At 33.1% G+C, this 23040-nt stretch overlaps 1 protein-coding gene across 1 annotated transcript in view; it reads left to right on the forward strand.

Annotated features, from left to right (window-relative positions):
* LOC127736973 (SCY1-like protein 2) overlaps positions 1 to 23040 on the forward strand; it is a 98361-nt gene that overhangs the window by 73853 nt on the left and 1468 nt on the right. Inside the window, exons 8-18 of the mRNA XM_052247535.1 lie at positions 2339 to 2464; positions 9442 to 9618; positions 10187 to 10309; positions 11056 to 11169; positions 11577 to 11709; positions 15427 to 15545; positions 16931 to 17034; positions 17563 to 17678; positions 18096 to 18146; positions 21250 to 21284; positions 21709 to 22125. Of these exons, the coding sequence (XP_052103495.1) occupies positions 2339 to 2464; positions 9442 to 9618; positions 10187 to 10309; positions 11056 to 11169; positions 11577 to 11709; positions 15427 to 15545; positions 16931 to 17034; positions 17563 to 17678; positions 18096 to 18146; positions 21250 to 21284; positions 21709 to 22125 (1515 nt within the window). The remainder of the gene's footprint in view (positions 1 to 2338; positions 2465 to 9441; positions 9619 to 10186; positions 10310 to 11055; positions 11170 to 11576; positions 11710 to 15426; positions 15546 to 16930; positions 17035 to 17562; positions 17679 to 18095; positions 18147 to 21249; positions 21285 to 21708; positions 22126 to 23040) is intronic.

Genomic DNA, 23040 nt, shown 5'->3' on the forward strand with positions numbered 1-23040 from the left:
CCAATTGAGGCATATTCGGGATACAAACAAGATCAGCAATACATAAAATGTGCACGCAAAATGAGGATTATTGAGACACAAATGACTTTTGATTTTGATTGAATTAATAGGGCGAAAAGTGTAAGGTCGTTTAATATTGGATTTGGAGCCACTTCTATATAGTTTTTAATTTTGCCAGCTACAAAAAGAGGCGGAATAATGAATGAGCCTGTATCAAGTCAGGATCCTCGTCAGAGGTTGAATTTTGTCAAGTGTCTGTATCAAGTCAGGATCCTTGTCATTAGTTGTCTTGTGTCACGTGCCTATATCAAGTCAGGATCCTTATCAGTGGTTGTCTTATGTCACGTGCTGTATCCTGTCAGGATCCTTGTCATTGGTTGTCTTGTGTCACGTGCCTTTATCAAGTCAGGATCCTTGTCATTGGTTGTCTTGTGTCACGTGCCTATATCAAGTCAGGATCCTTATCAGTGGTTGTCTTGTGTCACGTGCCTGTATCAAGTCAGGATCCTTGTCATTGGTTGTCTTGTGTCACGTGCTTGTATCAAGTCAGAATCCTTGTCAGTAGTTGTCTTTTGTCGTATCCTAATTGTTATGCCCCGCCTAGGAACATTATGTTTTTCGGTCTGTGCGTCCGTTTGTCCGTCCGTTTGTCCGTCCGTTCGTCCGTCCGTCCGTCTGTTCCGCTTCAGGTTAAAGTTTTTGGTCAAGATAGTTTTTGTTGAAGTTGAAGTCCAATCAACTTGAAACTTAGTACACATGTTTCCTATGATATGATCTTTCCAATTTTAATGCCAAATTAGAGTTTTGACCCCAATTTCACGGTCCACTGAACATAGAAAATGATAGTGTGAGTAGGGCATCCGTGTACTATGGACACATTCTTGTATTGGAATAATTTGGTGTTGATTACAGATCCCTCATTGTTCCTGTTTAATTATTCAAAAATTTAAGAAAGTCTGGGTGATTTAAGGCATGATGTATAAAGACTATCTTTTGGTTTTTATTAAAACTTTAATAATAACTATTCATCCTATTCTATCAAATTGCTTTCATTTTACTATGTGAAATTGGACCCTATTGCGGGTGGAGTGGTTTGGAAAGTAAATGTTTCAAAAAGATATTTTGCCAAGCAGATAATGGAAAAAAAAGAACAAATAGAAAAATCAGTTATTGCAGAAGTACAAATATAGGCATACGGATTTCTGAATTTGAAATTTCTCTACTTTACTTTAGTTTTTTATTCTTCTCCTTAAAAAAAATACAGAAAAGTGTGTGTAGGGAGAGGGCTAGTAGTGGACCAATTTCTATATAAAGTTACTGTACTTTAGTTGATAATTCTCCTCCTTTAAAAATAAAGGACAGAAAAGTGTGTGGGGGATAGGTGTGGAAGTGGGGCAATGGCCTTAGCGTATCCAGTACAGCTGCATTTGATGAACCTTAATGAAGCTTTCATGAAAAATACCACTGTTCATTTCATGTATTAACCCAAAGTCAACCCATGTAGCTGTGTTTTATTACATTATCCCTACAAAAATGTGTCAACAGACTATTAGTTATTTCACAAACAAATTTGAAACATTTTATGCGTGTTATCTAATTTGTTGCTAACCAGATATTTTATGCAATATCATTTTGTCTTTTGTTAACACTGTCAGTTTTGTAAAAGGACAATTTGTTTGATATCTTTATGAGGATTAAGTTACTAACTTTATAGGATACGTTGTTTTTTAAATTACTCAAACAGCATTAGAATGAAATAGCTCTCTCATTCCATTACACTAGAAAGACAATAAACACCAAATGGAATGTGCAGCTTCCGAATTATAATTAAATTGTTTAATAACAAAGAGGCATTCGGCGTAATTAAATGTCAACAACGGTTTTTATCCCTAACTTCGTTTTAAAGACAGTTTCATGTACAACCGCGGTTAATAAAAAGAAATTAGATGATTTATTACTGTAACAGATCATTGCTCCTCACCAACATTTTTTTCCCGCAAGGTTACGAGGACGAATGATCGAAATAATAACTTCTTATTTAGATGAATACACATTTTGTTTATTTATAAATTTATCAAATCTACACATGGCTAGAAAAACAAACGGTCGCCGCTTACGGACCTAAAACTTTATAATATTAATACTTGTGATGCAGCTCATGGCTAAATCTCACTCTGACTTCTTAACATCCAAATATGTCATTAGAAGCAGGAACTATGTCATAAAATATTGAAGATATGCAGATGTCAATAATGTAAAAGGATACAAAACTGAATACCATCTCGAGAGGTCCATAAAAATTGGCATTGCCAAGTAAAAATTCCATTTTGATTTTCAGATAAAATTCTTCAATGAACCTGTTGTTAGTACTCTACAACTGTTAGATACATTAGAACAGAAGGACCCTTTTCTCAGAGCGGAAGTCCATTGTCAACTTGCACAGGTGCTTCCAGATATCCCGAAGGTGTGTATATATGTATTTTGTGGATTTATATCGTAAACTATGAGCTACTCAAACAGTTATGTTTTTTGAAAAATGTGCATTTCGAAACTGTTAAACAGAATTTACGCAAATTTCAAAGCGGGAAATATTTCATATTCAAGACGACAAGGAGACTAAATTATTTGAGCCAGAGTTATCGACATCAAATCTAACACGAATAATTCAGTCCCTCTTCGTAATCGATCTCTCCTTCTTGCGAGGTTAATGGAGTAATCGTAGATCAGCGGAATATAAAGACTAAATTATTCGGGTTACATCAAATTAGGTAATCATTATTTCCCTAAAACAGTCACAATAACTTCCTAATGTGATGATAACAAATACTTTTGCCCTCGGACATACTATTACATTACTCTTTCGTAACGTTGAAAGTTCTGAATTTCAATTAAATACCTTCAGCATTTAGTCAAGAACCAGACATGCACAAATCATGTCTTCTTTGACTGTCCATGACGTTAAAACACTAAATCCCTGGGATGTGTTTTAGTTGATTTTAGCCTCTGATGCATGATTTTTTATTATTAATTGTTTTTGGCTTTTAACTAGCTTTCAGTAACTGCGAGTACTCTCAAATCGTACTTTCGAGTTAATTTGACGTGTTGATAGAATTTGTAATGTATTTTTGTTATTTAATGTTTACTTATTCATTGTTTTATCTAGTCTCACTATTTTTAATATATACCAACTTTGATAGGTGTTTAGTATGACGTTAAATTTTCACTTTTGTTCTCGTAATAGAAACACCAAAATTATTTATTTTGTAAAAAATATTTCCGTACTCCATGTATACCTTACAACAAAATTATTTATATTTACCTGTGTACATTATTTTATTTGGCGGCATTTTGTCCAAGGTTATGGTTGTCTTTCTGATATTGTTTTACATCTAACCCCCTTGTTTTATTAATTTTGTATTTACATTGTGTCATAGATCAAATTTATTCGTTCAGTGTTTTTGATAATATGTCCTTTGATTGAGTTAAGCCATTTCAATTGATATTTTATAGTGTGTCTTTCTATGTTGTGCTGTTACACTATTGTTTCAGGTAGGGTGAAGAATGGCGCCTATTTAAACGTTTAAACCTGCTGCATTTGTTTGCACCTGTCCTAAGTCAGGAACCTGATGTTCAGTGGTTGTCGTTTGTTGATGTGGTTCATAAGTGTTTCTGGTTTCTGATATTTATATAGATTAGACCGTTGGTTTTCATGTTTGAATGGTTTTACACTAGTAATTTGTGGGGCCCTTTATAGCTTGCTGTTCGGTGTGAGCCAAGGCTCCGTGTTGAAGGCCGTACTTTGACCTATAATGGTTTACTTTTACAAAATGTGACTTCTATCAAAATGATCAAGTCTTCGATATAAAGAACCTACTTCCATTAGCATATACAAAAACAAATGTCAACAATAATAACTTGTTAGTTTTTAATGTGTTTTCTGCATTTATTTCAATCGTTCATCATAAATTTCTTCATCTTTTTTCCGGGCGAAACCTTTCAGCTTTTTGTTCAACGCCGAGTTGTTTTAATAAAGGGACGCAACACCACTACTAATCGTGTATTAAAATAAACCACACCTACTAACCCCATATTAAATATACACGGTCTCGGAGCGGGCGCTTTTAACTAATGATATTCCTAGAAATATATAGGAGGTAAGATAAAGATTTATATCATGCTTGTGTCTAGTACAGTTTTTAATGTTTTCGTAACTTTTGGGGTGTTTCTTGTTGAGTTTTTCGAAAAGATGAATGTTATACCACATTGGTACACAACCGAATTAACCCAGAATATAATGGGCAGTCCAAATTAAATCACTCAGTGCCTAAAAAGAGAAGACTAAAGAGTAATTGGGAATTATGCGCTATTTTCCAAATTTCTGCCTACGAAAATTTGTCAAATGCAACAGAAAAAAGGAAAACTACTCTTTTAAACACAATAAATGTGAGACTGGATAATAGTTATCGACGTCTTTATGATGAATTTGATTCAGCCAAAATGATTTCATTAGAATAAATAAAGTATCATAGGTTCTGTTATAAAGCTTTTACAAGTAGAATTAAATATTTGGAAACATTTCAGTTACGAAATACCAAATAAATGCTCAACAGCGAGTGCAAAAACGTGCCGTTGATGAATCAAATTGCGTTAAAACACGCTCATGGCATTACCATTAGACTGGTCCATATCTATTTTTCTGCAGACAAAGTTCATACAAACGAGATAAGCAATTAAGACATATCGAGTCTATTGATTGTGCTGATAACATAGTACATGCCGCAAAGCACAAGTTTGACTATCCGATGGTAAGCTTATTCTCTATAAATTACTTCAAGGACAAGGCGCTGTATCATTTATCATGCATTGATGACTACTCGCTGAACCTGGAAAAAAGTATAACAACAAAAATACCGAACTCCAAGGAAAGTCCCTTAACAATTGGCAAAATCAAAAGCTCAAACACAGCAAACGAATGGAAAACAACTGTCATATGGAAAAGGAACTTGTTTCTGATGCTTTAAATGAATATAACTCATCTCCATCAGAAGTTTCTATCCCTACATCTTTACAATTCATACCTACCTCTTTGATAATTGTTTCGCCTGGTTAATAGATGACAATTGTTTTCATATGGAAAATATGATTACAAAGCACTTTCGTGTGATACTGTACGGAAAGGTATTGCTTTAGCTGGGTGTGTGATATCCCTGCATAAAACCAGTACACCTTTTTAGTTTAGCATTGGCTCTTCATCTGCATCATGAATATGGTTCGAAAAATCTTATTGAAACTTTACATTTCCATGTCTTTTTCGCTTCGTACACTGAGCTTAGAACATTTCTGACAAGTTCAACAAATCTTGAAATCATAAGATCATAGAATGGGTCATACATCCCTTATAGCATATGTCCTCAAACGTCAAATGGGGACTTCAATCAAGAAGGGTCGGACAATGTTGATATTAATGCAGAAACTATTGACCGCAAAAACTCACATTCCGAACAATCCGACTTATCAGACAGCCTTAGTAAAGTCAAAATGAAACGTGGTCAAGAAAGATCCTTGCTCTGGATGTGAAAAATACTGAGCCCATGTTATTTTTACCTTTCTGTAAGCATAGGAAAGATTTGACCCGCCTTGATGCACAGAGCCATACAGTCAAATAGAATTATCTTCACCCAACAGAAATGACGTGTGTGAAATGTCTCACACTCTTACAGGATGCGACATGACGTCGTCTTTCTTCGGAAATCACAAAAAGACAGTATAATAGGCACTGAAACAAAACCCATACAAGTATCAAAGTGTGCCCAATCAAGCTGGTTATGATATTGAAACATCTGTTGTAGTGGGAAGACAATTTATCTCTGGTCAATATGACCCAAAAGGCAAGACTCAATCAGTACATGATGATCTCAATAAACTCAAAAGTCAGCGCTATCTAAAGATGCTTCCTTGGTGAGACTATCTCCTTCAGAGGCATCATTCCGACAACATATTCTTCGAGTGTTACGTCTAGTGTTCGTCTGGATTAATGCTCATATCGCCAAACCACCTACCAGATCACCTCTGGAATATTGATGGACAATGGGAAATAGCTCCATACTTCCAGTACAGTTTGAAGGTCGATTGTCTTTCGACTTTTAACAGGACCTGGTTTGCACATACAAAGGCAAACTATTTGTAGCAAATCCTGCTAATGCTACGAACAGAATGTGTCGTGCACAAGCATTTGTTGTTGACAGGGCAGTGATGATTGTAGAAACCAGCATAGTCATCAGACTGTTTTATAAGATTTCTACGATGAAGATGATTGCAGTATTAATCTCAATGTCCTATATTTCATGTATTTGCTGCTAGTGGCTTCTGACTTGACGTAGTTAGGGATGATGAAGGATCACAAAATGTCAACAAATTGTGTTTTTTTTAAACCCTCCGTTCTGACCTGCGACCAGAATTTTCAAAAATCTGCACCACTTTGACAAAGGTGATATCTCATGGTCCTAAGTTCAGGGAATCTCAAAATATCAAATAAACCCATAACTTTAAAATAACTATGGATTCTATTGATGACTATGCCAGAATGGGTTGAAGCAATCAGGTCTCTGATAAATCCAAAAGTTGAAAAACTGCGTGAATGATCGACCAAAGTCCGTATTCAGAGACAAAAAAACTGTGAAATGTCTACCATCTCTTCACGATAAATGTGTTGTTGTTCCCGTTTTTTTTATGTTAATCGTGCTACTACGAGTTTCTGTTAAAAGAAATAGGAATAAATGAGCACTCAGGTAATCCCACATACAAAAACATTTCACAAGGATGAGGTTATGGCGAATCATAAGTCCTTCATTGCTTCAATGAACATTACATTGAACAGCACATCTGAGGACATACCTTGTTTGTATTGGATACATACGCTTCACACAATTCCGTACACAAAATGGTACATCATCTGCATGTTCGACAAAGGAATTATCCATCATATTGACAAAAATTCTGTACGCAGTGAAAAAAAAATCATCAGAAATACTGTGAAACTGTTTACTCGCGTAGTGGTATTAACCATATGTGGATTCTTAAAAACCCTCAAGAACTTCTGGATGATTTTAAATCTCAATCTTTCTCTGAAATAAATTCTATTAAAACCTTTGATTTTTCAACCCTTATGCCACCATTCCCCATGAGAAATTGAAAAATCGTCTAAAAGAAATAATCCACAATGTTTTTCAATATTAGCCTTAACAGCAATATACCAACTTCACCTGCATATGGGATCTCCATTTCCCAACTAATTCGGTTTTCAAGAGCTTGCAGCTGCTACTAGGACTTTATAAAACGTCATCAGTGTCTGAGCAGAAAGTTGATGAATAAAGGCAACAGTAGTATGCCGGTGTTCAAAAGTCATAAATCGATTGAGAGAAAACAAATCCGGGTAACATACTATAAGAGGAAAACAAAGGAACAACAGGAACACTGAAGTGCAACAAAAACAAACGCCAACATACATAGAAACGAACTATTTGATAACAACTGCCATATTCCTGACTTGGTACAGGACATCTTAAGAAAAAATGGTGGGTTGAACCTGGTTGTATGGCTAGCCAAACCTCCAGCTTATATGACAATGTTAAAAAATATCGCTAAAATGACAACACTACATGACAGAAATACAGCACAAACAAACGTAAGAACACTCATAACAGAGAAACGCACAAACAAATAATATATTAGTCGACACAATATGCAAACCACAGAACAACAACGAACATCTTCCATCAACGACAGACATCACAAGATATCACAAACAGTGACGCACTTTCGCAACGAACATGCAATCTCGAATTTTATACAATTATTTTTGACAATACCAGTCCAAACAATTTTCATGACAATGATGGTATTGAAAGGAATTTTTACAATTGTTAACAGAAACATCAAAAATAAATATATGAATGTTGGATGTACAAAATACCGAGACACGTCGTATAGCAATGCAAATTCACACTCGGTTTAACAGTCATATTTAGGAATAGGTCACGTTCGCTACTTGGCAGACAGACGACATAGATGTTAAACCACAATCTAAGACGTAGTAAACATATCTTTAGTTAGTTTAGACACAGACGCATCGTATAGATCAACCAATTCGTGATGGTGTCTATAAAATTTACGGAGTGTCATTTTTAATCTTTCGTCCTCATAACTCTGTTGGAGCAGTTTCTGCGTAAGGAGCACACTCCTGTATATGAAGTCGGTATAGTGTGAACATGCAAGAGCATAATATATCAATTGAGATATGTAAACACCATACGACGGAGCAGCAGGGTTTCTAAAAAAGTTCATCGGAAGATACCAAGACCTTGTTGATAAATATTTCGTATCAACTTCACAAATAATACATGTATAGATTCTAGGTACTGACGTTGTTTATCATCTTAATTACGTGTTATAGTGTTCGTTTTACTTGTCTTTGTATATTTTAAACCTTTACTGTTAAGTAATTTGGTGATATTCTTTTCGTGTGGCTCGGTATTTATACATCCCGCCATTCTGTTATTGTACTATTGTCATCTTTTGCATTCTTGTCTTTCATTTTTGTTTTGTTTATATAGTGTCTATATGCCGCTTTGTTTTTCGTTGTTGGCATAGTTGTTTGTTTTTATACTGATTAAGATTATAAAACAATTTTGACTGCTGTACCCCAATTTTTGACATTTTTACCTATTATGTATGTTTGTTTTGCTCACACGTTTTTGTCAATATAATGGAATTCTATGCGACTGTCATACAAGTGAGAGGTTTAGCTAGCTATAAATAAAGGCAACAGTAGTATACCGCTGTAAAAAAACAGGTTAAATCCACCATTTTCTACATAAAGAAATGCCTGTACCAAATCAAGAATATGACAGTTGTTTTCCATTCGTTTGACAAATGTTTGATGTGTTTGGGCTTTTATGTTTGCAATTTGATGTAGGACTTTCCGTTTTTGAATTTTCCTTCGAGCTCTGTATTTACATAATTTTACTTTTGTAGCACTCTACGACAGGCCTTAATCAAAGGGCATTGTACTTATTTTCAAAATAAGACCAAATCGGTCTACTAAATATTTTGATTTACCCTGTTTTATTACTGAACTATCATGTCACATTCCTTTCATCAAAAGTGTAACACAAGTAAAACATATTTAACAAAGGCGAATTCGAAATCTTAAATTTTAAAATATTTATCAAACATAAATTTTCATTGCTTCCGTTTTACTTTATGCCGGCCAATTCTTAAATTGAACTTTTACTAACAGATTTGTTATAATACATGTATATGCGAATTCTCACTTTAAAGGCCTTTAAATAACCATAATCTTATTGTTAATGATTTTATTTTCAACACTTGGAATAAAAAGAAAAAATTAGGAAATACTTTTTCATGCGGTTTTTTTTCCAGAAAATTTTATACCGAAATGTCTTTCCTATATTATGCCTTGAGTGTTCTATGGCAGACTCTGTTACCAGTGCTTTAATACCTTTCATCGCCATGATTGATCATGCTTCCAAAGAAGAGTATTGTGGTCACATTTTAACTGTGTTCCGAGATGTTATCAATATGCCAAAACCTGTACAGGTAACTTTTTATAATTAATCATATCAAAGGAACCAAAACTCATTAGTAAAAAAATGACAAACAAAACTACGACAAAAAGAAAAAAAGACGAGTAAACGGACTTCCAACAAATACTACTACGTGATGATTGACTCAGACTCTCCGCTTGTTAAATGCATTTTGTTATAATACCATGTATGTACTATCTATTTTACCTGTCCATGAAGAGTAATTCAGAAATGAAATTTCAGTATCCTTGATTTTATATAGTCTTAGTTAACTTAGGATTGATTGAATCAATATTTTTCTTTATAGAAATCATTCTTAAACATAAAGCTATTAAATATTTCATCAGCTATTTTCATTTTGTGATAAAATATCAAATGTCTGGCCTAGACTAATATCAGTTTTGCCTTTTTTTTTTAAAAGATAATTGACTGTTTGGGGTTTCCATATATAACAGTGAGGTAAACACTAAATAAAAATTTTTCAATGGTATATGCTGTAAATACATTTCTGGGATCGTATATTGATATATAGGTTATGTATCAGAAGTAGTGTATGATTTCTGATATTTTCTGTTTTCTAGGCTACTGTTAATATTTTAAATCGATTAGATATAATCTTAAATAAAAGTCCTATTGAGGAAGTTCGATCAGAAATTATTCCATTGGTGTTCAACTGTCTGGAATCAACGTCTATACAAGCACAGGTGAGTTATCGAACTTGTTATGTTGTTTGGTGTCAACGTCATTATATCCACAGTAAAGTATGTTTATCGACCATTTGATAATCTAAACAATGCTAAAATCAGTTGACTTATATTTTATTGTCGTGTACTTTAACCAATATACTAATAATATTATGTATTTTATGAGTGAAGTAGATATATAGTTTTTTAAAGATTATCACAGCACAAAAATGTGAAGAAAAAAGAAACCTTTCCTTTATTTTTAATAACTTATATAAAAACGTATCATGAAACACCGGAATTTATTGTGGAATGATAAAGAACGTGTACAAGTGTTCAATGTTGAACCAAATGTTGCGTAAAGCAAACGTAAAAGTGTAGGAGACATGCTTTCTAGATCGAAGTTAAAAACTACAACATAAAATTGACGGTTGGACCCCTGATGATGGGAGATCTGTCATATATATCTATTGATGAAGGCTTTGAATTTAAATACATCAATATATACATGAATAATTTTTGTATTTGATCATATTAAAGTAATGCATCTTAAGATGATGATCTCAAGCTTTAACTGCCGAAACACTGAAATAGTGTCGGGGCCTATCATGCATTATGTTATGCGTGGTTGCATGGTTGTTTTATAATAACAAACAAAAACCTTTACAGAAACAGCAATTGAGTACCTTAGATAAGGCCAATCTTTTCTGGGAAGGAGCGAAACATATACTGTTTCAGTTTATACCATCAATATTTATTTGTTGTAGGAAGCAGCATTAAACGCTATAGGAATGGTCAAAGAATATCTAGATGACAGCTTTATGAAGATGTTGGTATTACCAAGAGCTAAAGCACTTTTTCACAAAGCCACTAATGTTAGGGTAAGCATATTATAATTAATTTACTTGTAAACAAACGTTTATTCATATATACTTGCAAGGTTGTTTCTATTATTTTTGATTTTTTTATTTTCATTTACATATAGATTCCCATGTAAACTGGGGATGCATTATAATTCGCGCGATACTGATTTATGATTATTGCGGTTTTTTAGGGTAAAGATGAATTACAAATTTATATTTTCAACAAATACAAATAAGGTGTAAGGAGAAATTGATACAAAATAACTTTTTTTATTTTGAACAATATTTATTTTTATCAACTTATAGGAATTGTGATCATTAATTCTCTGACGATCTATAAAGTGGTATATGTCAAGTGTATAAGCGGAGGACTTATTTATACGAAGTTGATGCAGATTGTTTCGACAATTATTGTTACATTTCAGGTGAAGATAAATGCTTTGTCTTGTATAGATCATGTTTTAGACAGCTTAGACAAGATGACTATTTTAGATGAAGTTTTACCTTTATTGACAGAGAGTCAGTGCCAGGATGCTAGTATTGTCATCACAATTGTCGGTAAATACTTTGTTTAATCAGACGTACTTGATATGCGTCTAATAACTGTGTGTATGTTATCGGCTAATATAGTATGATCAATTTAAATGTATGTGGACAGACATCACAATGTCGTCATCGCTGACTATCAATGAAACATGAAATGAAATTTTATCGTATCAGATATATACTTCATGTATAGAACAATTCTTTGAAAATGGGCACATTAGTTTACCGGTGTTTAAATCTAATGAATCAGAATTAGTGAATTCATAAGAAGAAGTGGGTTCGTAAACGATAATCACCAGCGACTAACTCGCAAGTTGATTGTCGTTTCCGAATCCACTACTTCTTATAAATTCTCTAGTTTAACCCGTTTCTAGAAAAACGACTGTCTGTTTTAACAATCAATCAATGGAATTTCATAAAGATAATTTCATATTTTGTCTTTTTTATACCATAATAGTTGGAAATGTTCATGTCCACACGGTTCACATCTATATTTAGGCATTCAACAAGTTAACATAAGTTAGATATAACTTAAAATTTCAAACATCTGTTGTAGGTTGATTCTGCAATTGTTCAGAGAGTAAATTCAATCATAGCTATAAAACATTTCGTATAACCAAGATTAAGGCAATTATTAGCTATTATACAACCAAAATTAATTATTTGAACGTGAAGGATCAATACTGCTTTGGTTTTTGATGTGTAGCAGAATGGGATGTTAGCTCCCCTTTTTAACTCCAAATGTCATATTTTTAATAAATATTTCATTTAATGTTTAAACATTACAAATAATTTGAATTGAATAGATTTTGGTATTTATAAAAATATTTATAAAGACATTTATCATTATACAGAATTTATTTATCTTGTTTTAAAATTTTTTTAAATATTAAAGACCACAATTAAGAACCTTCTAAATTTGTATATATAGTTTTTAGCAACTCCATCAAATTATCTGAGGGCTGGCTACCTGTTTACCAGAAGGATAGCCGTGCTAATCCAATTCTATAAGGTTAACTCAACTGCGCTCTATTTCGACAAAAATGCAAATTATGTCCCGAAGTGTTTATATGGAAATTAAGATACATTTGTTTAAACTGTTTCCGTTTCACTAACTTCAGATTATTTTAGCGTTATTACATTTGGCATCCAACGTCAATAAGTCAATAAGCTAGTATCAGCTGGGGTTTGCATCCCCTAATCCCCAGCAGAATTGCTCCGGTTACAGATGTATAACTATGTTGATTGTATATATTTCTAATCAAACTGTGCATAGCCGTAATCGTTTAGTCGTTGGTAACGAAAGTCATTACGGTGATTGTAACATTTCGAAGTTCGAACCTTGTAACCTTGGAATAATTTTTTTTTGTCGTAATATGTTTCTCGAGCAAATAGATATAAGAAGATGTGGTATGAGTGCCAATGAGACAACTCTCCATCCAAGTCAAAATTTATAAAAGTAAACCATTATAAGTCAAAGTACAGTCTTCAACACGGAGCCTTGGCTCACACCGAACAGCAAGCTATAAAGGGCCCCAAAAATTACTAGTGTAAAACCATTCAAACGGGAAAACCAACGGTCTACTCTATATAAAAAACGAGAAGCGAGAAACACTTATGAACCACATCAACAAACATTGTTTTAATCTAAGAGGTGTCATATATTTCATTTTCATATAATGGCGATAACTTTGTTTGTATTTTTTTTTACTGTCAAAGAAGTAGTTTTACTAACGTGGCTATTATATCACACTGTATTCAAATAAGAGTCCGTTCAATGATGTTTATTTGGACCGTTTATAATCAAACAAAGAAAAATCGATTGATAGCATGATACCATTATCAAACTAGAACCATAAGTAACCATTTGCTATGTTGAAACAGAAAATTGAAAGTCCTTGTACGTTAAAAGTTATAAGTGTAATAGGCATATGAATGTTTTTTTTTTTTAACAATTCCTTGATTTTATAGTGGCTATTGTGTGTACTATTGTGGTATAGCTACAATCGTATAAAGGTTCAGTTCATTATACCGATGTTTAAAATCAGCCAATGTTCAAACCTGACATGCGGAAAACACTCTTTTTATGATTTTAAAGAAAATGTTGTATTCATGTTTTCTCTTGTATCGTTGTCATTCTGTATTTTAATGTTGCTGTATGAATAACTCAAGAACTTTCAAATGTCAAACATAATCTTATTTCAAAAAAATTAACACCTTAAATAAAATAATTAAAAAAATTTGAAAAGAACATGAACAAACCAAGATATAATATATATTTCATAGATTACAGAATCTAATTATCAATGAGACAGAAATCCAGTTTACTGATATGCATTGACAAGCGCTTTAAGAGTATAATTTAAATATTGATTTATGTCAGCATTTGTGGTCTAGTAGTATCATGCAAGACTAATTATTTGCGAAGAAAATACTAGCAAGTTCGAATCTTTTCTGGGTGGTACAGATGTGAAAATACGGACTGTCAAACAGAAAATGGCCTGTAAAACATGCTCAAAAAAAAAACAATCTTGGTGTTCATATTAACCCACTTTGAAGGCTATATTAAAAATCAATTTTAATGCACAATAACTCTCATATTTGAAAAATTCACCGGGTCCAAAATGCGAAACTAAACTCCTAATTTTGTATTGCTACCTCAAGGGGAAACTTTTTTTTCAATTTCAAATTTTAATGATTTTATGTGTTCTTTTAGCTAAAACGAGTAAATTGGTCTACTAGTTTTGAAAATTGGTTCAGTAATAAATATCTTATGAAGGTTAGCAGTTATCACTGAAATGCTACAAAAATGATTTGCAGAAACATGCCATGTCAAAGTGTAAAATCTCATTTGTTGGTTAAATTTCTAAAACTGTTATTCTTGCTTCTGTTTCGTGTTTAAAAACTTCAAATAACCTTCACAGTAAACAAACTGTACAAACTAAAGCTATTTTCAAGTCACGAATGTGATAGTTTTTTTCCATTCGTTTGATGTGTTTGAACTTTTGATTTTGCCGTTTGATAAGAGACTTTTCGTTTTGAATTTTCCTTGGAGTTAGGTATTTTTGTTATTTTACTTTTTGAAGCTCTAGAATATCAATTTTGTTGTGTATAGCATACAAAAACCTTGGTAAAATTTGGCAAATACTGAATCAATTTCTAACAGAGGGGACAATTTTAGACTTAATTCATGACAAAATGTAACATTATACCTTTCTAAAAAAATAAATTTGATTTATTCGCATGAAAAGAAATATAAAGCGCTATCTTTCTGTTACAAGGGGTAGCCACTAGAGTATAGAATTTTTGAAATAATTCTAGAAGAAATGTATTTTCCTCGTGCATAGCTCCGATTCCTAGCTGGCATTTGGTTTACTGTTGGTCCTTTTTGGTTTTATCAATGTTTGTAATTTATTTTGGATATTCAAACCTTTTGACCTCGGGTATCATTGAATAGACATGTGTTGTCTAAGTGCACATGTGGTGCAATGCAATTCATACCGTTAAATAAGTATACATTAATACATCTGTTCAATAAATAATTACAAGAAAACACATGCACTAAATCAAATGCACAGTTTGTTGTCGTTAGTTTACATACCAGCAATTGACTTGTCATTGCTGGTCTTATCATATTTAGTTCAGAAGAGCCATAACTTAAAACAATGTTTGTATCAAATATTGTCTCTCAAAGATACATATCATAACTGTAAATGTTGTCTATTCCAGGTATTTATAAGCACCTGCTGAGTGACAGAAAGTTTGGATTGACACATAACTTGATAGCAACTAAAGTGATGCCACCATTGATTCCACAAACTGTCAATCCAGGTCTTACTATGGAACAGGTACGATACACTAACTGTCAATCCAGGTCTTACTATGGAAAAGGTACGTTACACTCTGAAATAATATCCCAAACAAACTATCAAGTCAGGTCTTAGTATGGAATATGTAAGTTACACTAATCCAGGGCCGTTACACTCATCATAAAAATAAAATCCCACAAACTGTCAAAGAAGGGCGAAAGATACCAGAGGGACATTCAAACTCATAAATCGAAAACAAACTGACAACGCCAAGGCTAAAAAAGAAAAAGACAAACAGACAAACAATAGTACACGAAACACAACATAGAAAACTAAAGACTAAGCAACACGAACCCCACCAAAACATGGGGTGATCTCAGGTGCTCCGGAGGGTTAAGCAGATCCTGTCAATCCAGGCATTACTATTGAACAGAATGTGTTATCTATCCATTAGTAGTAAATCAAAGTACTGGTGTATATGATGTCGTGCAAAGTATACCCCCGCTCATCATTAGGCTTAGGAGGTATACACCATCATAGTAACATCAACATCAAACAGGAACTGCCAACAGCTCTAAACATCGATCACACGGTATGATTCGTCAAAAAAACATTCAACCCAAATATAAAATCACTGATTCAACCAGAAGCTTAGAAGTATGTGTTCTAGATAATTAAAGAAAGACCATTTAATCGACACCACCAACAAGAGAAGAAATATTGACACCACGGATACAGACATTGATGATGTTTTAAACGGATTGCCGTCACTCTATGCTTTTTGACGGTTTATCTGCCTGCATAAATTCTCAATAAAAGAGTCCTTCTAGTTCCTTGATTTCATAGGCCCGAGCCCGTTACCGTTTTAGGGTCGCATGAAGAATATTATGATGGTCAATGAATTCAAATATGTCTACGTATCGGCTCGACTTAAGGCAGCGACAAGTGTGGACGATACTCTGTTCACTACCCCTAACTGATGTGCAGATGTTTCGCAATGGTGAAGATTATCTTTTCTGTGCAGAACTTGTACTCAATAGACGGCACATTTGACGTTTGAACTGATTGTTGTAGACACTGTTTTGTGTATTTTGGTTTTGTATTTTGTTCTTAATTTTTGGGGGTGTCCGTTTTGTATTTTGTTCTTTATTTTTTGGGGGTGTCCGTTTTGTATTTTGTTCTCTATTTTTTGTGGGTGTCCGTTTTGTATTTTGTTCTTTATTTTTTGGGGGTGTCCGTTTTGTATTTTGTTCTTTATTTTTTGGGGGTGTCAGTTTTGTATTTTGTTCTTTATTTTTTTATGGGTGTCCGTTTTGTATTTTGTTCTTTATTTTTTTGGGGTGTCTGTTTTGTGTTTTTTCTGCATCAAACAAATGTTTCTGTCAATTTTGGAAAAACAATGACTTTCCTCTTGAATATTTCAGTTTGGTGCTTTGATGGAGGTATTACGAGAAATGCTAGAACAAATAGACCGTGAAAGAAGAAATAAAATGAAACAAGAATCAGCGTCACCCCCATTAACACAAAGGTAAACAAAATTTAGGAAGATACCAGGATTGAAATTTAGTACGCTAGACGCGCGTTTTGTCTACAAAAGATTAATCAGTGATGCTCGAATCAAAACATTAAAAAAAAGGCCAAATAAAGTACAAAGTTGAAATGATTTTAAAATATAGATTAACGCATGATTTTGATTTGAAGGAGATTGTATCTTTCTTTTCCGTGAGAAAAATAATTATAATGTACAGCCAATACATCAGTAATATACTTATTGTAACCTAATGGAATGACAGCACACCAGCGATGAACCGAGTTTGTGATAGTGAATAATACAAATGTCAGGACGCAAGTCACGTTTGTCTTAAATAACCTCGTTAAGGATGAGACAATAAAACAAACTATTCTGCGCTTAATACAGGTACATGAACAAAAGCAAACAATTATATACCCAAAATATCAAAATATCAACTGAGGACAAGAACAAGAGGAAATAATTTCAGGTAAAGCTACATTTACAGTTAGATCAGTTGTTGAATGAATTATTCTTTACTTTAAGGGGATCTTTGAATATGCAAAATGGCAAATCAAAGGACGATAAATCAGCGTCACTGGGTAAAAGTTTTTTGTCTGTGGATGGAGCAATACCGAGTGGCATACAGAAAAGTAGAACAGGTATTCTTCAGATTACATTCTACCTCATCATTTGAAGATAATTGATGAGTGCGCGCTAATGTGGCGTTAATATATCAGAAGTCAATCAGTTAAAAGTGTTCACATTTATTATATTATTATTTTTATAGTTGTATGATGGCACGTTTGAAAATGCATGGACTTTTTTACTGGTACTATCAATTCAAATAGTCAACTAATTATTTAACATTTTTTAGTTTCTTGTTGTTTGAATGGATATTGCATGATACATTATATTTATGAAACAATTTTTTAAAGTTACGTTTTATTCTAGAATCTAAGTACTGTTCAAAATAAACTTTGGTAATGTTCCATGAAGAAAACAGGTATCTTGTTTTAATCATTACCCATGATTTCCACCAAAACAGTGGCTCAGTGATTCCTAAAATATTTTAACAGGATCTTCACAACTACCCCTCCCGCCAACAATCAACATTCAAGTGCCATCAGGTAAACCGTGTGTAGAGAATTGTTGTCTATGACTTCGTTGTTAGACTAGGAAAAAAGCATGATAAAGGAATATGTATTCAGTAAGAATTCTTCATAACGGGCGAAAATTATATACCAAAACAGTTATTAAACATGGGCAAAATAGAAAAGCATTATTATACTACTAAAATGTTTTGGTAAAAAAGTTATGTTATTTCATATTATTAATAAAATTAATCCTCGTTGCTTTTTTTCAAACTGAAGAAAACGATTCCAGTAGGTGTTGTTACAGTATTGTGTAATCTAAATCAATGGACATCAGTTTTGTAATATAGATACAAGTGTTTATAATATAATATATAAATCAAATCTGATCTTTTACTTCATGTTAGTCGAAACACTGGCAAATGATGGTATGTCTTTAGATTTGAATTTATTTTGAGATCTAATTTTAAATGCTGCTATTTGAAATTCATACTACATATTTTTATCTGTTGCAAAATATCTGGTAAGTGAAAAAATAAATCCATAACTGGTTATAATAGGACTAGGACCTAATTTAAAAACCAATTTACTAGCAATAGAAAAACGTGTTGGAGATCTTACAATATTTTGCTTAGAAGTGGCTTTGAAGTAAAGTGAATGTCGTCGACAACTACATCCTGCAACAGGCTTAAATGCAGGTCAACATTTACTGATTGGAATACTTTACTGATTAGAATACTACTTTTTGTCTGCTTTACGTTGTTTTGTTTTGTTTTTACTTGTCTAACTTTTTTTATTCTCTTAAAAAATATTTACATAAAATAGGTTTTTTTTCATGAACGATTTGTCTTCTGTTGGGCAGTTTATTCTATTGACTATACCATCGCAATAATATTTGGTCAATTTACTTCACTGATTATACGATTATACTTAATTACATTTTATTATGTGATACCTCTCCAGTGGAAGTAATTTCAATGTATACCTGTATACAGATAAACGTTCATACAAGTGCAAAGATGTAGATTTCTGAATACCATGAGAGTTTTCGATTTGAATTTTAAAACTATTTTACTTGACCAATTGAGTATTTTCATGGTATACTGAAAATTACATATTCCAACACAGCTAGAAAGTACGTTTATCGACATAAAAGCCAAACAGTAGACTATCGTCAACTACAGGATGAATTTGTAAAAAATGCTTTTGCTAACATATTCAGTTAGATCAAAGGAAGAATAATACTGGCTTCCATGGTTAGATTAATGATTGTTATCGGTCGGAGACATACTACCAAATAAAATGTTTTTAAGATAGGAATATCAGGATAACTCTTTAAGATGATGTTGAAAAATTCCCAAAAGGAATTGCAATCAATAAAATATATATTAAATTTTGAATAAAATAACATTTCTCAAAAAGAAATATTCAAATTTTCACGACTGATGAGTAAAATTGTCAATAAGGCAATATGCAAAGATTATTTCTACTAGAACAAAGTAATATTGCATCTGGTTTTTTTTATCGTTTGAGTTATTCCTCTTCGCATTAATACTCGACATTTACATGATATACGAAACTATATATATCGGATGAGTGTTAGATATTTTTAGGCCTATAGATATTTGCTGTTTTTATGGGAGGTCATTATTTCAAAAGATTAAGTTTTAATGTTTCGTTGTTCGTATACATCTGGTTCGCAGCAACTGTTTCCACGACAAATCTTACTAGAACAATTATTAAAGTCATGAACATATCAATAGATAAACAGAAACTTTAAGCAACTAAAATGATCAGCAATATAAGATCTACTAAAAATAAAAATAAAACTTTACAATACAAATGGTATGCGTCCGAAGCGCTTTTCTGGATTTACCAAGCCGAATATTTGAAAGCCAAGGATGTTTACGTACCAAAAAAGATGAAGAGCTTTTTGACGAAAAAGGACCTAAAATAGATCAACTTGCCTGAAGCATTTGTAACTTGCTACTTTGACTGAATATAAGGAGTTTAGATTCATCAAAGGAAGGCGTATGACCAATTTTGGCATATTAATCAACATTATAATTTCTACAAATAAGTAAAAGAGGGACGAAAGATACCAGAGGGACAGTCAAAATCATAGATCGAAAACAAACTGACAACGCCATGGCCAAAAATAAAAGGAAAAACAGACAAATAATAGTACAGACGACACAACATAGAAAACTAAAGACTATAAGCAACACGAACCCCACCAAAAACTGGGGGTGATCTCAGGTGCTCCGGAAGGGTAAGCAGATCCTGCTCCACATATTGAATTCGTTGCCCCTGAATGACATTTTTACTTATTTTTTGCATTTTTTGTTTCATATGTGTTTGAATCAACTAAACTAAATTTCAGATGAATGATCCTTGCTGTGTTTAATTTAGAGCTTTTAACTATATTACGATTTATCATTTGAAGTGAGTGCTTGCATCATATATGTCCGTGAACTTGAGATTAAGGATACTACCGAAACTAGAAGGTATTCTTCATATCTTGATCTTTATCTCGATATTAACACAGATTGACGACTTCAAACTAAAATCGATGACAAACGTGATGATTTCAACTTAACTATTGGCAACTTCTCTGCAATGACATACATGTACCCTCTTCTCAATTTACGACGGTAAGATATCTCCTACTATACGTACTTCATTGGCAAGGGTGTGATCCTAGCAAAATAACTGGTTCCATAAAGTTATGAGGACGACACAACATAAGTTTTACGGTCATAATTACGTATTGATTGGCCAATACGCTATGTCTGTGTCTCAATTCACTAGCAATATGTTTTAGCAGTCTTCGATCTTTAGATAACAGGGGCTCTTTTCACAATAAATCTTACGACTAAACTGAAATGTTCATGACTTACGAGTGTTTTTATTGGTAAGATTTTTTGTTGATGTCTGTACACTTGTCTCGTTTTGGCACATTTTGTCCTTGTTTTATTAAACTACCGTAACACGTGAAGAGCTTTATAACTCAAAAATATATAGTAAAATCCGAATAAGATCAACTTTGCCTGAGGGAGTTGGAACCTTATTTTCTTTATAGTTTATAACAGTCTACTATAATATATAGAAGGTAATTATATCGTTAATTTTTTTTCAGTACCCAGTAGTCCAAATCTAAGTGGAAAATTATTGGTAAGTGTGAAAAGATTTTTTAATTATCATAGGCTTTGATTTTGAACTGAAAATAAAATGTCTGATTATTAATAGAAAATGATGATATTACTTTCAATTGATCTGAATGAGGAGTGCAAAATCAATGTGTTAAAAGTTGAATTGCAAATTAAACAAAACATGATTTATTTGTAATGACTAACTTTTCAAATGATGTTTAGAAGATGAAAATTGCTATGGCTGTGATTTAAGAAATTCTATAAAATAAATGATGCCATATTTGACATCTGTGAAGTACAGAGAATATTGAAATTACAAAGTAAAAGATGATTATATGCATGTACTTTCAGCTGCAGTTTTTTGACAACATTGCATTTTTAAAAGCAAAATAAATTATTGAACAGTTTGTGATTATTATCTCTTCTTTTTTATTTGCTAATTCCAGGATGAAAAACAGATGTCGGTTAGTGATACATCAGATCAGCAGCGGAAGTTTAGTCTGATTCCTCCAGTTGGAGCTACTCCTGGTATCAGTCTAATTGCCGATGAAAGTCCCTGTTCTGACCGCCCTCGCCGTCCAAGTACACAAAGTTTGGGACAGTATTCATTTCCAGTAAGTTGGTTCTATGATGCCCGACGAGGATCTTATGAATCATCACGGCACTCGTCTGATAAATCCCGACGCCCTAGTACGCACAGCGTGGGTATATTACCCATATCCATGTTCGGGGAAGGTGGACAAAAAGAGAGAAAACCTAGCACTCATAGTCTTGGAATAATGCCAATAGGCGGTATTGATGACGATCAGTTTTTCATCGATTGCAGACATCGACGCCCAAGCGCAGGGCCATTCATCACGCCCGTAAGTCCGCCGATCTGCAGTGTATGTGTGGAACGCATTTTCTTCGTAGATGACTGGCTATATGCAGATGTAGTATTGCGCATGACTATGTTTTGACATTGGAGTCTGAAGTTCCCATATTTAATCACCTCTGTTTCCCCTTCCATTCTTATGTCGTTTACCCTTGTCGTGGGTTCCATAGACCTTATCGCTATTTGGATGTCTGCGACACTTGACTTGAGAATCTACGACACTTGAACTATTGACGTCATACAACAAGCATTTTTCCTCTGTGGCGTCAGACATTTTTTATTGTGACGTCAAAATTTTACGGGAAACATTTTGATGTCCAGTAATGGCGGACAAATAGCGATAAGGTGTATTACTTTAGCAAAAGAATTACAATCGCATCATCATCACTATCATTATTCACCTTCAATGTATGCAATTGTGTTTTACTCCTCTCAGCATGATAAAACTAGTGTATTGCAGGTATAAGCAAAGGTTATATGTGAGATTTCATTCCTGTTATTGTGTACAATCAGCAATTTGTGTATATCTAGCAATATTTATTGATTTATAATCTGTACAAAACTCTTTTTATAAATACTTTTATAATTCTACTAGATAAATTTCACCTGGTCGGTCGATGTTTGTCATGGGAAACAAACGGAATTAGAAACGACCTTGTCATTTCATCGGATTCATTTTCAATTTGTTTTATTCATTACTTAAATCTCAAGGAACTATTTTGTCTTCATAGAGATAATAGTCACCGTGTATGTTATACTCACCTTGATCTTTTAATTAAACTCGATCAGGTGAAATGTATAGTCTTCCGCAAATATTGATTACCAATAAGATTTTTTTGTTCCCTAATGATTCACATGAGCGGAAATAGAACTGTAAGTATTGCATAACACCGCATCATTAACA

The sequence above is a fragment of the Mytilus californianus genome, unplaced genomic scaffold (genome assembly GCF_021869535.1).
Source record: "Mytilus californianus isolate M0D057914Y unplaced genomic scaffold, xbMytCali1.0.p SCAF_1, whole genome shotgun sequence".
Taxonomy (NCBI): domain Eukaryota; kingdom Metazoa; phylum Mollusca; class Bivalvia; order Mytilida; family Mytilidae; genus Mytilus; species Mytilus californianus.